An 18084-nucleotide genomic window follows, 5' to 3' on the forward strand; every position below is an offset into this window, starting at 1 on the left:
TATAGACTTACCGTCCCCGCCACCCCCCCGCATCAAAGTCCCCGAAAACCAGGGTGTGCTCTGAGGGAGGATGCCAGGGGCTCCACGGCCAAAGCGTATAGCAACGGAGATAGGGGGCAGCCCTGTCTGGTTCCCCTCGACAGGGGAAAAGGGGCCCAGACCCGACCATTGACCAAGTTCCAGGCACACGGATCCTGGTAGAGGAGAGTGATCAATTTTATAAACTTGGGCCCGAAACCGAATCGAGCCAAACATTCCCAAAGGTAGTCCCACTCGACAGAGTCGAAGGCCTTTGCTGTGTCAAGGGACACCACGACCCTGGAGCATACCTGGTCATGTTCAGCCTGTAAATTCATGTGTAATCTACGCAAATTGTATGCCGTGTTTTTAGCAGGCATGAACCCAGTTTGATCAGGATGGATTAGAGTAAGGATCACTTCATTCAAGCGTAACGCCAGGACCTTGGCCAGGATCTTAATGTCAAATTGGAGGAGGGATATCGGGCGATAGGATTTGGGAAGTTCCACATTTTTGTCAGGTTTGGGGACAAGCACTATATAGGCCTCTCTCATAGAGGGGGGCAGGGAACCGGATTCAAAGATATGAGAAAAAAGCTCCTGGAGCCTAGGGACCATAGATTCACTGTAAGTGGTATAGAATTCTAAGGGAAGACTGTCCGACCCGGGCGCGTTGGAGGGATTCAATGTGGAAAGAGCCCCCGTGATTTCATCTACAGATATGGGAGCCTCAAGGGCCTCCACCTGGGATCCCGACAACGTGGGCAGCTCTATAGCGGCCAGCATGTCAACTATCTTACCCCTAGGGTTATTAGCAACAGAAGAGTACAACGAGGCAAAGAAGGAGCGGAACACCTCTGCCACCCCATCATGGTCCGCAACCATAACGCCATCAGTATCACCGAGGGAGACCACCGTAGGAGGTCTGTGATCCAGGTGAGCCAAGTAGGCCAGGAGCCTCCCCACGCGTTCTCCACACTCGTAAGCTCTCTGCTTGCTATAGAAAATCTGTCTGTCCGCCTTCTCAAAGAGGAGACCATTCACCACCTGTGTCTGCATTTTTAGTGTATCCGCCGTTTCCGGGGAGGTTCGAGCAACGAATGCCCTCTCCACCTCCGCAAGAGATTGTTCTGCCTGTCTGACCACCCGGCTCGAAGTCTTTCGATATCGGGAAATGCGCTGGGACAAGGTCATGCGAGCGTGGGACTTAAAGGAGTCCCAGACAGCCTCGAACGACTCGGTACCACGATTGACCCGAAAAAAGAAATCCCACTCGGCCCCAGCCTCCTCCAAATCGGGCAAACCGTCAGCCAAAAGGGATTGAGTTTCCAAGTATAAGTCGTGGGGGGAGAGTCAACTCGGAGCACGATCCAGTATGAAGCATGGTCAGAGAGAACCCGCGGATTAAATCCTACCATCCCCAAAATAGGGAGGAGGGTCCGAGACGTCAGTATAAGGTCTATACGTAACATTGAGTTGTGTATCGTCGAGAAGCATGAAAAGGTCCTATTCGACGGGTAGCGGTGTCTCCATGTGTCCACTAGATCTAAGTCAGTAAGGAGTTTACCAAAACGGGTCTGCGCATACGCTTGGTCATCAGGGGGCGTCATTGTCAGCCTGTCGAGGTGCCTTGTTAAAACCTCCTTGCCATATTGCAGGCACGCTAGGGAATTGGGCCATAAATGCTAAGCCTTCATTAAGGACCGTGAATTGGAGGGGGGGGGGTATGTATATAGCTAGCAGCAGTGCCTCCAGCCCATGTATCTTGGCATGTACAAATATAAACCTACCAAGAGGATCAGACTGGAGCAATAGTAGCACAAACTGCGCCGACTTAGCAACCAGTACAGCAACTCCCCTTGAGTTTGCGGTATGTGGAGCCTGGTATACCCAGCCCACCCACGGTTTCTTAAGCGTCATCATAAGCTGGCCTGTCAAATGGGTCTCCACCAGAACCATAACATCTGCCCGCTGAGCTTTCAAGAGGGAGAGAACAGCATTGCGTTTTGGTCTCGCCCTAAGGCCCCGCACATTCCATGTTAAAAACGTTACATCAGGCATTACAACTATGGACAAGTATCAATGTCCCCGGCTGCCCAGGCACGCGCGCAGGCGACGGGTGCCCCCCAAACATTGGGGGGGCCCCCCGCACCGCCTGGTCCGCCGGAGCCAGGACACCACACACCAGGCCAAAAAGCCTGGACATTAAGGTTATGTAACACCACCCACAAGACCATGCATCACCATACTTAATACACCACTTAACTTAACAATAACCCAACAACTAAACACATAAATGCAGTAATTAACTAAAACACTGGGGTGTCCAGGCAGGCGGCACGTTGAGCATAGAGCAAAGACAGCCCTCCGAGCCCGGCCAGGCCAGGGAAACCACACTTGAGCAGCATTGCAAATGTTACAGGTAAAGGTAACAGTAGCGGAGCCCAAAAGGACATCCGCAGCTAAGGGGACGATTATTTGCTGTAAAACGAACAGCAGTATGAGGAATGAGGCCCCCAGTTCATGATCTCCAGGATAAACAACAGGGGGAAAGCATGAGGGTATGGAAATGTGAGTCCACATCCAGGGTACCATGACGGGCAGCAACCCGCCACATGAAATCAAGAGTTTAGGGCCAAAAGCCTTTGTCTTCCTCGCAGGATACAGAGTGAGCAGGTGGGAGCACACGAAAAAAAAAACACACAAGGGGGAAGAAGGGGGTCACAGTGAGACAACGGATCTGGCGAAAGCCGGTAAAGGGTGGGAGGGGGAAGGAGCACACCGGGCCGGTTTGAGGTATAGGAGTTCCAGCCAAGGGCAATGGGCAAAGAGGGGGGCCCCAGCAGGGAGCCGTAGTCACAGTACCTGATGGAGATATGGTAGTCCCGAAGCCCAGGAAGGGGGGGGCACGGCCCATCTCGTACAACTCACTCGTGGCTTGACCGGAGATCCTACACGGGCTGGCGGTGCCGCGTTCTCGAGCCAGGAAAAGACAGCCTCTGGCGTATCAAAAAAGTGAGCCCTGTCCTCCCCCACGACCCGCAACCTAGCAGAGAAGAGCATGGTGTAGGAGTAGTGGCGGACCCCTCAGCTGGCGCTTGGCTTCAGTAAAAAGGACCCTCTTCTTCTGGACGTCCGCCGAGAAATCCGGGAACACCTTGATCTTGACGTTCTGAAAGGGGATGTTACCCTTCAATCTGGTAAGGCGGAGAACTGCATCCCGGTCACGGAAGTTGAGCAGCTTAGCAATGAATGTCCTTGGTGGTGCGCCCTGGGGGGAGGTTTAGCAGCCAGCCTGTGGGCCCTTTCCACCACAAAGGAGGTGGAAAATTCAGCACAGCCAAAGGTAGTCGTTAGCAGGTTCTCCAAGAACGATGGAGGATTAGAGCCCTCTGCACCCTCAGGTAGACCCACAAACCGCAGGTTACACCTTCGGAGGCGATTCTCCATGTCATCCTGCTTTGCGAGGACCATGGTGAGCTGGTGCTCTAGTCATTCAGTCGCGACCTGCAATGGCGGCACCTCGTCCTCCCCGTGGCTGATGCGTGTCTCTGTCTCGGTTACCCGCTCCCTAAGTTTTTGCAGATCCTGGCGGATAAGTGAGACATCCACCTTCACCTCCTCGATCTTACATCTTAGGGAGCTTTTGCAGTCAGAGATCGCCTCCAGCACTCTCGCCGTGTTTTCAGCCGCTGTATCCACAGAGGTAGAGGAGCCGGCGGCATCTTCCTCCCCAGCCTCCTTGTCTGGGAGACGGTATTTGGCGAGTTTCAATCGCGTCAGTTGATTTTTTCGGTGGCAACATGTTCTCCACAAGTAGAGGAGTAAATGCAGCCGGTTTGGAGAGTTTAAGCAGGCAAATTAGGCCCAGTATAGTCAGTAACAGATCTGTGGTGAGCGGAGCTCCAGTATATCACTCCTCACACCATGCCGTCCAGGCCACGCCCCCAATCTTGGTTTGTTAACATATTTTGTGACTGGCTATCTTCTCCCTGTTTGGCACTCCAATCCTGGGTTTAAAGTATCATTGTTTATTATGTGTTTCTTCCCCCAGTTATTCCTTTGGGCTTTTATTTTAGGCCTTTGGTTGATGTGTATGTATAAATGTTTAGGATCTGTAGCCCGGTGGTATCCCTTGCTTGAGCTTCACCCCCCGGTATACATTGGTGTTGTGTGGTTCCTTGGGTGGCTGTTGCCCCTTGATGGAGTCATTTCACTTGCTGGCATGCTGACAATTTCTGTGCACATATCAGTTGTAGGTAACAATATGTCATGGTTAACCAAGATATATTGGTGTGAATTGTAATGGGACCCTTTTGTTTGGACCAAAATGTGCACATTACTTAATGTTTATATATTTTCTATATGATTAGCACAGACATCTCTCCTGATGAAGCATTACCTGCAAATGGATTGAGGACTCACATCTGTACTTTAATATTATGTTTATGATTTACCTCTATTCCTCTATGTTTTTGATGTGAAACGGTGTCTGAAACGTATGTCACACTTAATGCAGTAATGCACCCTTTAAAATCCCACTTTTTTGTTAAATTTGGTTTGTGATCTCATAGGGATGTGGTGCATGGTGCAGCCTTTAGGAATCTATTTATAAACGTTACATTTTTTTTAATTGTCCCTAGTGCTTTGATGCAAAAAAAATAAAAAATAAATGTTTACATATGTATCATTAATAGTTGTACATTAAAATCAAAAGAACACAAAATCTTACTGTGGAGAGGATGCGTATCTTACAGGTCACTGGTTTGGAAATTCCATTTACCAATGTTTTCAGCACCTGTAGAAAGAAAGGAAAAAAAAAATCACCTAAACTGCATCACAGGTCACTAATATATATATATATTTTTTCAAATATAATTTTTTATTAATGCCCACATGGGCTAAGACAAATCAGTACAAACATATACAAAGGGACATTTAAGAAACAAATAACAGAGAGAATAATTAAGGAGGGAGTACATAATCAACATCACAAGAGAGGGGCCCTGTACATTCTCAAAAAATGTATGGTATATCAATTGACTAGTGCCCCTTTAAGTGACACTGTAAGGCTGTGGGCCCTTGCTAACAGTAAGACTTACATGCAGCAACAACAAAGGCCCAAAAGCCCTGGTTACCGACATGGGGTGACCAGGGCTTTTGGGCCTTCCTCATCGCTGCATGGAGGCCTTACTGTTAGCAAGGGCCCACAACCTTACAGTGTAACTTAAAGGGGTACTAGTCAATTGATATACAATACATTTTTGCATTGGCCAAACCATAAATGGAGGCCCTTGTGCCAGGAATCTAGTAAGGCCCGAGTTGTGATTAGTAAAGGAGGGAAATTCAGAGTAAAGGTATGTTTAAGGTCAGCTGGAACCGAGGTGCCCACGCATTTTTAGGGCAGTCTCCGTCCACTTGAAGTTTAAGTTGGACCTCATTGTTTGCATGGCAGTTTGTGATATCCCTACCCTCATGGCCTCTGACTTGTTATAATTGGTTGTCTGCATAGGCAGAGATTTTGTATTGGGTGTCCCCACCTTAAGGCCCTGGATGTCCAGGTTGTTTTCGATCCTACAGAGGAATGGCTCTAGTGATCAGGCGAAAATGAGGGGTGACAACAGACAGCCTTGCCTAGTCCCGTTTTTAATCAGGAGGGGGTCAGATAAGATTACATTCACTTTAACCTATGCGGTAGGGGTGGAGTAAATTTGAGCAATCCATCTAGTCATGGTTTCCCAAGTCCAATATGTCTAAGGACAGAGAACATGTAATGCCAGTTAACCTGAAGGCTTACTCAACATTGACGTTTATAAAAACAGAAGCTGTGGGGGGTGTGGCTTGCGCACGAGAGGAATGGCAGGTTAAGCCCGAACAGATGGGAGACAGGCACGATGGCCCCGCTGGAGCCGCCACGTGGCCATTAGCCTCCTATACTGATCTTCCAAGCAGTGATCCAGGGAACACAGAAGGGGAATTGTTTTCTCCCCCTTGCCAACTCTCCTCTGCTCGCCCCGGTCTCCCAAAGCCCTGCAAAAGTGCAGATGTGCTTGGATCCTGACAACCAGGCTGGGACCACAGTGAGTAATGACTTGCACAATGCACACGCTATATCCTCCCTGCAATGCTCCATAGCGGCCTTCCCCACATCAGGACAGCCTGTCCTTGACACCACGATGAAGGATATGTTACTGTCCCTGCAGTCCTCTCTTATGACTAATCTGTCTTCCCTGACTAACAAGTTTACCACTGACATGTGGCACATGGGGGACAGGGTACAGTACATGGAAGATAAAATGGAGGAATGCATATACACTGTGAATCAACTGGTAGCTGCTTCTACGGCTCAAAAAGAGGACACTAACTGGATAAAAACAAAGTTAGTGGACCTCGAGGACCGTTCTCGCCACAACAACATCCAAATTTGCGGTATACCATAGACACTATCTCGCATCCTCCGCAGATCTCCACAATTGTGCTAGCACTTTTTCTGCCTGAGCTATCCCCCATTGAACTCACTATAGAGCGCATACAGAGGATCCCTAGAGATGTGCTTCTGTGGCTACTAATCTAGTCTGGTCCGGCCAACCGCTCATTTCACTACATAGTCTGAACTTTCCCCCAAGTTTAGTCAGCACCCAGATAACGTTACGTTTTGCTGACTCATTTGTCTAATTGCTCTATTCACTTTTATTTTTTTCCTTTGTTTTGTTACTTTTTTTCTGTTTGTTTATTGCTGCACATCCAGCGTTCTAACTTCACGTCCCAAGCAACATACTTCAAACACCTTGACATCCTGTTATCCGATCTACCTAACTCGGAGTCTCCGAAAGGAAATTCTCACCTGCAGTTACAAGCTTCTCCCTGAGGAACCTCTGCGCAACACCCTCCAACCGTAAGTCACAGCATTGCATCCAGGACACAATCATTCGAAGACATGTCCTTTACTATTATGTCTTTAAATGCGAAAAGCTTGAACCACCCAGCCAAACGCTTGTCCTTGTGGAAAACTGCATTATCGCTTAAAAGGGATGTGCTTTGCGTGCAGAAGACGCACTGTGTCCAAGACTTATCCCCTAGATGCCAACACAAACTGTTTCCCCATATATTACAATTGTGCTATATGAGAAAACAAAGAGGAGTATTAATTGCCATACGAAACACAGTCTCATTTCAACTACAGAAATGCATAACTGATCCTGAGGGTCGATAAATTATCTTGCTATGTATGATCAACAATAACCAATATACCTTAGTGTCCTTGTATGCACCAAACCAACGACAAATGTCTTTCTTTAAAAGTATCTTGAAAATGGCAAAAAAACTCCAACAGGGGCACCTGATGCTGTGTGGAGACCATCATTTTGTTCCAGATTACAATATGGACTCAACAGCAGGTAACTAAGAGACATGTATCACTACTGACCAAATTTATTTTTTCCAATAACCTGTTTGATGTCTGGAGGTGTTGTCACGTGAGTGAGCGCGATTATACCTATCTATCGCCGTGCCACAACACATACTCGGATGTGTACTCTCTCTGATAAATGCTTGCTTCAAAAGGTATTGGCATCGGTGATTCACACTACCACCTGGTTGGACCACGCCCCTATCAGTTTTACTATTGACGCCAAATCATCACAACCCAATTCATACCTATGGAGAATAAACAACTTTCTTCTACATAACCCCTTCATCACAAAATCTCTCCAACAGCATTTGGAAGAATTATTTTCCCTGAACTTCCAATCAGTGTCTGACCTGGTGGTTGTGTGGAACGCCCACAAAGCGGTCATCATGTTTTCTTTCATTCAACTAGGAGCTAGAGCAAAGAAAAACAGGTCGCAAAAAATAGATCAGCTCACAGCCGATATCGAACTCACTGAATCTCAGAACAAATCCCATCCTTCCCCTATACTCCAAACAAAAGTTGTGCTCACTTCTGCTAGAATCCTTTGAAAAAGCTTACACTACAGTTAGAGCAAACACCTATGCTACGGGTAACAAAGCAGGTAAAGCAATGGCATTAAGAATTCAGGGACATAGAACCAAATCCAAAATTGCATACCTATACCACCCCCATACAAAAGAAAAATTGCTCAAACCTAATGAGATCGCTAACGCATTCAGTGCATACGACTTATATAATATCAAGACAGATAGAAATACTATTCAACCTTCCCAAGATGACATATCACAATTTCTAGCACAAGTCAATCTCCATTCCATTTCACTGTCACAACTATCCTCCCTCAACGCCCCCCTTCACTATCTCTTAGTGCAAACAATCAATAATCTCCCAAATTCCAAATCTCCAGGACCAGATGAGTATAACATTACAAAAAATTCCAACAAATTTTAGTTCCCACATTATGCAAAGTTAATAACTCTGCCGCAGCTTCTTCTTCATTCCCCTCGGAAATGCTAAACACGATAGTAGTCACTCTTCCAAAACCGTGAAAAGATCTGACATCACCCCAGAATTTTCGCCCCATTTCTCTATTCAATGTAGACGTAAAAATGTATGCAAAATTAATAGCCAACAGACTGATTGACATTCTCCCAACTCTCATCCATAAGGACCAGTCAGGCTTCATGAAAGGCTGCCAAGCCTCAGACGCTACAAGAAGGATAATAAATATCATCCACCAGGTAGGAAACTCTGGTACCCCCTCTGTACTCCTGTCCCTGGATGCTGAAAAAGCATATGGCAGGGTACATTGGAGGTACCTTTTCTCAGCATTATCCAAATTTGGACTCACAGGACAAATACATAACGTCATCATGGCCCTGTATTCTGCCCCTTCCGCTCAAGTCTACGCAGCAAACTCTTTATCAACCCTGTTTTGTATCTCTAATGGTATTAGACAGAGATGCCCTCTTTCCCCTCTCATATTTAACCTCGTAATGGAACCCCTAGAACAACTCATTCATTCCAACAAACACATAGCAGGCATCCCCATAGGAGATCAAGAACACAAAATCAGATTATTTGCTGATGACGTGATACTCATGATAACTAATCCTACCGCATCCCTCCCAGAAGTTCAGGAGACGCTAGCCTGGTTTAGTAGAATATTATATTACAAAATCAACAAATCTAAGTCTATCTTAAATATAGCAGTGAATACTAGTACTAGCACGATACTACAGCAACAATTCTCATATGCCTCGGCAGACAAAAGTATAACATATCTGGGAGTTCAGTTGACTACAACTACTAAAACACTATTCCATTATAACTCCTGTATATACTCGAGTATAAGCCGAGGCACCTAATTTTACCACAAAAAAATGGGAACACTTATTGACTCAAGTATAAGCCTAGGGTGTCCATCTGCATGCCTCACTGTGTCCATGTGCATGCCTCACTGTGCCCATGCCTGTGTCCATGACTAGACTGACGTTTAACATTGGAGTCTATGGAAGGGGTTCCCGGCTTAGAAAAATTGGTGCCCCCTCAGCCATAGGTCCCCTAGACAACAAACTGTACACACTTGTAGAGGAAGTGTGGCTACATGTGTGACAAGTTTGGGGTCCAGGGGACCTACGACCGGCCGATACCGGGTCCCCAAAGTCACCAGAGAAATGACCGTATAACATGGAAGTCTATAGAAGGGGTGCCCGGCTTTGAAAAATAGGTGCTCCCTGGCTGTAGGTCCCCCGGATAACAAATGTTGCACACTTGTGTACCGGGTCCCCAAAGTCCAGGAGATCAGGCGCAAAAAGGTGACTTGAGTATAAGCCGAGGGGGGCATTTTCAGCACAAAAAAAATATGCTGAAAAACGTGACTTATACTCGAGTATATACGGTAAATTTAGTTAGTGGTGGGGGGCGTGGCCAGGCAGCCGATGTAACCGGACGCACTCTCAGCTCTCTCCGCCGAATCTCCTGACATCCATCCTGCACGTTGCCCGTCCTGCCTGGTCTTGGTGCCCAAGTGCTGCGGAACAGTGCCCTGATCATCCCGGTGCCCTCCGTTCCTAGATCCGAAGAGGATGTCAGCAGCTAGGAGGCAAAACGCAAACCGAGCTGCAGGCAGCATGGCAAGCCAAGATGGCGCGCAGGCCTCCCGCACAGCCAAGGAGAAGCACAGGGATGGAGCGGAGAGACTCTTCTCCAGAGTACTGGCTGCAGATCCCAGCGCTCTCCCGGAGAGACAGAGCGAGCTGGCCGGGGGAACATCTGATACGGACGATACTGTCCCTCTGGAGGATGGCGGAGGCCCGGAATTCCTATGGAGCGCCGTGAGTACTCCTAATAGCAACCCCACTAGGCCGCAGTCTCTCCCCAGCCCTGCTTCTGATAGTGAGCCCTCACTTAGAGACATTTTTGCGGCCATTACCACGTGCAATACCTCCCTAGCTGCCCTGACTGCTGACATTAAAGGGGTTAAGGCGGAAATAACATTTTTGAGGCAAGATGCACAAAAATTGAGGGAGAGAACCTCTGCTGCAGAGGGCAGGATAAGCTCCATTGAGGATGACATGGCCCCCATGCAAAGAGATCTCTCATATAATAACCATCTCCTCACTCAACACTCATCCCGATTAGAGGAATTGGAGAACAGAATGAGAAGGAATAACGTGAGATTGGTTGGTCTGCCTGAAAGAGCTGAAGGAAAGGACCCTGTTGAGTTTATTGAAAACTGGCTGGTGACTGCTTTTGGCAAAGAAGCTTTCACTCCATTATTCTCAGTTGAGAGAGCACACAGAGTGCCTTCCCGGCCTCTGCCACCGGGGGCCCCTCCAAGACCCTTTCTATTTAAACTGCTCCATTATAAAGATAGGGATGCTATACTGCGCAATGCCAGGCTCAAACCTGAAGCCATGAAGATTGATAATGCTAAAATCTCCTGCTTTCCTGATTTCTCTGCTGAGCTACAAAAGCAACGTGCAAAGTTTATAGACATTAAACGTCGCCTCAGAGCTCTAGATGTAAAGTATGCTATGCTATACCCCTCTAAGCTAAGGGTGGAAGCTCTAGGCTCCGTTCACTTTTTTGACCTTCCGTCTTCGGCTGCACAGTGGCTGGACAGAGAGGAACGCTCAATCCGTGATGGTCGCATCCAACGCCGCGCTCAACAGGACGGGTAATACACTGATTTAATTATCGCTGACAACTACCTGTTTGTTCCTATTCCAAGGCGGAGAAGCTGCTGATGTTTAATCCACATTTTACCAATTGGGCTACTTTGTTTTAGCTGCTGAGAAGTTTGAACGCTTTGGTGCACTTCCACTGTTGCCCCCATGTGGATCTGGCTGCGGCCCCACCTTGCCTACGAGCACATAAGTTTGGCCATGTTGGCCGGTGGTTATATGACTTTGTTTTTTCTTCTACTATCCCTTCATCTTCTGAGCAACCTCGCTGGAGGACCACCTCGATTCGTCGTGTTCCACTCACGTCCTGAACTTGCCCCCCCTCTTGTAACTACCTTAACTGTGTATTGCACATTGCTCTTTGTCTCATCCCTACTACTGATGTCGCACCTTCCTACCCCGATACATATCTCTTGCGTCTGCCGGAGATCGGATGCCTATTTCCTCCTTGCCGGTCTGATCTACCATCCTTATACTCAATATGATAGTATTGTTATTACCATGCATGTCTTATCTGTTTCTAAACTACAATGGCTGCACTGACTAGATTTGTGTCTTGGAATGTGAGGGGTTTAAACAACCCGGTTAAGCGCCTGGCCGTGCTCCGTACGGTCAAGCGGATAGCTGCTGATATTATTTGTCTGCAGGAGACTCACCTCCCCCCGACCTCCACGCCCCAATTTGCGGTAAGGCAATTTAGCCACCAATTTCATTCTACCTTCTCAGTGTACTCGAGGGGGGCGAGTATCCTGGTCAAGCAGGGCGCGCAATTTACGGTCCTGAAAACACAAATTGACCCCGATGGGAGGTATATCTTTATTTTATGCTGTATACACGGTACTAAATGCATTTTAGCTGGAATATATATTCCTCCTCCTTTTTCATCTAGTGTATTGAAGGTATTGACAGATTTCATGGCCCGCTTCACGGGAATACCTGTATTAGTGATCGGTGATTTTAATAACTGTCTAGACAATACTAGGGATAGAATGTCTGCACAAGGAGAAGTGGGAGTACGGGGAGGGAGCGGGCCTACTTCGTTTGCCCGCTTACTAGCGGAAATGGGCCTCACAGATGTCTGGAGGGCTCATAACCCGGAGGCCAGGGTTTACTCATGTCAATCGGCCTCTATTGGATGCCTGTCCAGAATTGACCTTGGTTTAGGGAATGATCTGCTCCTACCAATGTTAGAGTCCTCCCAGTACCACCCCAGGCAGGTCTCGGACCACTCCCCATTGTCAATAGACATCAGGTGTGGAGCCCGCAGGGGTAATACCCTTTGGAAGCTCAACCCCTTCTGGCTATCGCTTATTCCAGATCCAGACCCTATCCCGGAACTACTCACAAATTTCCTTGAACGAAATTTGAACACGGCAACATTGGACGTGATATGGGACACGATTAAAGCCTTCCTCAGAGGCCAATTTATTAGGGAAATTTCCAAGGTTAAAACGTCCACAAAGAAGTGGGAGTTGTCGGTGCTGGAGGAGGTGGGATCCTCTGAAGCCAGATACATAGCTGACCCCACGGACGATAATAGACGTTCGTGGCTAGCGACACAAACCTTACTTAAAGACCTATCCATGCAGTTAGCTGAAAATAAACGTTTCTTCCTACAGCAGAGCCACTTTGAAGAGGGTGAAAACACAGGTCACATGTTAGCACTACTAGCTAGATCACAACAATCCTCCTCTCACATTACGTCGATCACGAATCACGCGGGGACTCCGTGTCACTCAACTAAGGAAGTTATAGAGGCCTTCAAACTTTTTTTTCAGGAAGTATATTCTTCCAAAGTTAACCCCACCCAGGCCGAGATTCACTCGTTTCTGGACAAATACCCCATTCCATCTTTGACTGCTTCGGATGTTGCCCTGCTCAATGCTCCTTTAACTGAGGAGGAATTGCTAGAAGCACTGGCACACTCGAAAAATGGTCGAGCCCCGGGGGCTGACGGGTTACCATCTGAAGTGTACAAAAGATATGCTACCCAACTCCTCCCTACTCTTCTTAAAGTCTATAACCATGCACTTGAAACGGGTTTCCTCCCCCCATCTATGAATGAGGCCCTTGTGGTGGTCCTGTTGAAACCCGGTAAGGAACCCTTGTCACCGGATTCCTATAGGCCGATCTCACTTCTGACATGTGATGTCAAGCTGTTGGCCAGGGCTCTGGCTAGCAGGTTGGCTAAATGCATACAAAAAGTGATTCACAGAGATCAGTCGGGGTTTATCCCGACGAGGTCAACTTCGCAGAACTTGCGCAGACTCTTTTTAAACTTGCAAATCCCCCCGGACAATGTAGGAAATAGGGCGGTTCTATCGTTGGACGCCGCCAAGGCGTTCGACAGTGTAGAATGGCCCTATCTTTGGGAAGTCCTGAGTCGATTTGGGGTGGGTTCCACGTTTTTGAAGTGGGTTCAGCTGTTGTATAGTTCCCCGTCGGCGAGAATGCGCGTCAACGGGGAAGTATCGGAACCCTTCCATCTTGCTAGGGGCACCCGGCAGGGGTGCCCTCTGTCGCCCCTGTTGTTCGCCCTGGCTCTCGAACCACTGGCCATACATATCAGGCATATGCAGGAAATAGTGGGGTTTCAGAGAGGACCTAGGAAAGATGTGGTTTCCCTTTATGCGGATGGCACTCTAATATACTTGGGAGATACAGACAGCTCTTTAAAAAATGTTATGAACCTAATTGCTGGCTTCGGTCGGCTCTCGGGTTTCTCTATTAATTGGAATAAATCGGTTCTTATGCCCTTAGATCCCCTGCCGGGTCCATTGCCTGACTGCGCAAGGGACATTGCTGTGGTGGATGAATTTCGTTATTTGGGCATACAGGTCACACCACTCCCGCTTCAATACCTAGACAGGAATCTATCTCCATTGCTACAAAAACTCCGCCTAAAATGCTCAGCCTGGAGGAAATTGCCACTGTCCGTGACTGGTAGAGTCAATCTAATTAAGATGGTCTGGGCGCCTCAACTCCTATACATCTTTCACAACTCTCCAATTTGGATTGCCCATAGATGGTTTACTCGGATAGACTCTCAGTTTAGGGAACTAATCTGGGGGGGAAAAGTGGCTCGTATTAGTCTACACTCACTGCAGCTTGCAAAAGATCAGGGGGGCCTAGCGGTCCCACACTCGAGGTCCTATTTTATAGCCTCACAGCTCCAGCATCTTGGTAATTGGGCTGTGGTTGATGACTCGGATCCGATTAGGTCATTGATAGTCCCAATAGATTCGGCACTCCCGGCACTGGTGTATCTGGAGGCTGGTCTTACCCAGTTCCCTGATACTCTTCCCACGATATCTCTATTGAACACTCTATGGAAATATGTGAGAAACACTTTTAAACTTAAAGCGATCTGCCAGTTCACTCCAATTTGGAGAAATAAATATTTAGGGGAGCTCTTTACACTGAAGGGCTTCGGCCCATGGGAGAGGCTCGGGATACATTATGTTATCCAGTTGTTCTCTGGCACTGTCTTTAAAACTTTTGCGGCCATGAAAGAGGACTTTGGGTTACATAACACCCAATTCTATCAATACCTACAGTTGAGACACGCAGTACAGTGTGAGGGTAGACTCTCCCCACTGGTTGTGGCAGCGCACCCTCTGATGAGAGATGTGCTCTCCACGGAGGACAGGGCAGGTATGATTTCACGGGTATATGCAAGACTGCTCCAACACACTCATGATGCCAGTAAACTTCCCTGCAGACGTGGGTGGGAGCGTGACTTGGGACCTATAGATGGGGAAACCTGGGAGTTGTGTCTGACATCCGCCCCCTTAGTCTCAGTCTCTGCATCTCAAAGACTATCACATTTATATTTACTACATAGGGTGTACAGGACCCCAGCCAGGCTACACAAATGGGGCTTTAGGGACACCCCCTTGTGCCCAAAATGCACTGCACAAACTGGTGATCTGCTACACATGATGTGGAAGTGCCCCAAGTTATTCCGGTATTGGAAATTCGTTCTGGATACTATAGCTCAGGTGTTTCAGATACCAGTTATTACTGATCCAGTGGTTTGCCTCCTTGGTGCCTTGGAACTACCTGACCTTCCCCCAAATGGCCATACCGCAGTGCTACGATTGCTTTATCTCGCCCGCAAAGAGATAGCTAAACTATGGATAACCCCTAGGGTACCGACAGGCACACAATGGGTGACACAGGTCAACAGTATTTTAATACGCGAAAAGTTAACATACCAACATCGGGGTGCATTAAAGAAATTTTATTCAATGTGGCAGCCATGGCTAGATGTACCGGGACTAGGCCCCTTGCAGTTGGTAAGGGACAGATTATTGCAGGGATAAAATGCCTTTGTTTCAGGGTGTGGGAATGCGACTGCGCTGTGAATGAGAGAGAGAGTGGGGCATGCTACACCACTCATTGGTGAACCCAAAAAGATGTTGAGAACATAATGGTGGTCCACAGTTCTTTTTTCTTTTTCTTTTCCCTTCCTCTTTCTTATCTTTTTCTTCCCTTTTCTTTCTTTCTCACTCTTTTTCACTACCTGTCTCCCCTCCTCCCTTTTCTCTCAACCTTAGTTTGTGAAACTTTTCTCACCTCCTGAGATTGCAGTCGGATGCTTCTGTGCACAGTCAGACTACATTTACCAGGGTAATAATGCATACTGCATGTAGTATTGTAAAGTGTAACACTTTCTTATAACTGCCTTGTTTACGTTTATGTTGGCAGGCATGCCATTAGAGTACATTGGTGTTAGACCGAAACTTGATATACGCTGATATAAGATTGTATCCTGACCCTTGTTTTTTCCCCTGTATACTGCAAATGATACTTACCTGCCTGTGTGCAACCATGTGATTGTATCTCTATTTTTCTATAATAAACTTGTTTTTGATTTAAAAAAAAAAAAATTTAGTTAGTGGTGTCATAGTATTCCTCGTGTGGTTTTCTACAGACATAGTCTAGCATGTGTATATATGTGTACACAAAAGGCATATTTTTTAGTGCAGCACTTTTTTCAGTTACTTTTATACTGAATGCGCAGCTTTATGGGATGTGATCAGTGGTAGCAGCTGATTATATTAGAACTGACAATTTGTGTATGGTACCTTGCAAGATTACCAGTGTTTACACTGTTAGTAACTCGACCATGTGTAAGAAAACTGAAGTCTTCCTGCTGCGCACTCAGTGACTCTTGTGTGAAAACTTGGAGGGACTACTTCACAGTTTTTCTGGAAACTGGATGCTGCTTTAAAATTTAACTTTGGTGATAGCTGTGGTATCTCTATTGCTGGTAAAAAAAAAAAAAAAGACACCAAAGGGCCCTTCTTACAGGAAAGTTTTGCATTCTCCAACATCCTTCTGTCTGAAGAAGTTGCTGTCAGGAGAACAAGTTTTACCATGAGGTAATTCAATGGAAATTAAACCTATTGAAGCAAATGGGTGTTCTCAGATTCAAGACTTAGTCCCCTTTCACACTTATACGACTTGTACCACGATTTTGGACGGCAAAATCGTATGACAAGTCATTCGAGCGAGCACCCCCCCCCCCGAGCCGTACCAGGCCGCATGCCCTCAACATGGAGGGTGGGTGCTTTGTAGCACCCCCACCCCAAAGTACCTTGCCCCCATGTTGATGAGGACAAGGGCCCTGTGGTGGTGGGACCCTGTGCGACCTTAAAGATTGCTGGTTTACTCCATATTTTGGAGAGAAAGACACACTGATTGCACAGCTGTGTGTTTGGCTATTTAGTTCTGACCTTACTATGGCTCAGAGCTCCACCCAACAGACAGGAAGTCTGTTCCTGGGAGTCAGGTGGACTCCCATCCCTCAGAGGAGTCAGAGGCTGCATGGGCGCAGCCAGAGCATGCATGTCTGCAGTTGGCAGATGTCATTGGTGATTGAGTAGTAAGGCGCTGATCAGGAGTAAGCTAGGAGAGAACTCAACTCTGGGAAACTCTGTTTGTTCTGAGGAGCTGACTTAAGGCCTAGGCTAAAGGCCTGAAACAGCTGGATGGCAAAAATGAAAGCCAGGAGGCGAAAGTGTTGAGTATGCAAGATACAGTAATGGTGGAACCCCTTGTGAGGGCTACTGATGTATTTGTGAACTCGTTGTGCTTTTAAATAAAAGTGGGCTACCAGGCCCTTAAAAACTCAGTTCTGGACTGGCGTACTCACTGAAAACATACCTACCGCTGGAGTCTGATCACCCCAATCTAACATATGGTGGAGGTATTGCTTCGGGCAGTTTTGCAAGAGTTCCATATCCTTGCATACCAAAAACAGTGAGTAAAAAGAAACTGTGTTTTGCAGCAATGCTGTGATGGGCAGCCAGGCGGACAGCATTGCACAGGAGTTCAATTGATGGACTGTGTTGCATACAGGTGGTGTACCTGTGGAAGCAAGCTCAGTGTGGCCTGAGAAGATTTATCCACTTAGGAAGGTCCAGTGAATGGACGGTTCAAGCGGAATCGCAAAGAGTGAAGTCTGCATTTGAAAGTGTGCTATTTGCAAGTCTTGGAGACTGTACGCCAATGTTTCCTGTGTTAAAAAGAAACTGTGTTAAAATCCATTGTTGGCCTGATTGCAGAGATGGGGTGGTCAAAACGCAAAAAAATAAGCAATGTTTGCTGAGATGAGAGACAGAACCTTGTGGCTGGAGGGGTTGTTACCGCCTGATTGAACCCCCAACATGCCTGAACAGAGCTTACCAAGGAGAAAGAGGGTTGGTGTTGTCCCTAGCAACAAAGGTGCAATGAGTGAATAGGTGACTGCAAGTATGGAGAGGCCACCAAAGTCTGAGTCTGCAGTGGACTGGTGCAGGCGACACTTGGCCGCACTGAACCAAGTTAAAGGGGAAGTGCATGTTGTTGCCCCTGGCAACTCTGGTGCAAGTTGGCCAGCTATCAATGTGCAAAGTGTTATGAACCAAGTGCGCTGTTTGCGGTGCAGTGAGTGGGGGCATGAAGTTTCCAAGTACCCTTT

At 47.3% G+C, this 18084-nt stretch overlaps 1 protein-coding gene across 7 annotated transcripts in view; it reads right to left on the minus strand.

Moving 5' to 3' along the window:
• The window catches only part of DUS2 (dihydrouridine synthase 2), a 901714-nt gene that overhangs the window by 426767 nt on the left and 456863 nt on the right, over positions 1-18084 (minus strand). For all 7 annotated transcript variants that reach the window (XM_040328788.1, XM_040328789.1, XM_040328790.1 and 4 more), the window contains one exon: positions 4750-4815. In XM_040328788.1, the coding sequence (XP_040184722.1) occupies positions 4750-4815 (66 nt within the window). The remainder of the gene's footprint in view (positions 1-4749; positions 4816-18084) is intronic.

This window comes from Rana temporaria, chromosome 11 (assembly GCF_905171775.1).
Source record: "Rana temporaria chromosome 11, aRanTem1.1, whole genome shotgun sequence".
Lineage (NCBI taxonomy): Eukaryota > Metazoa > Chordata > Amphibia > Anura > Ranidae > Rana > Rana temporaria.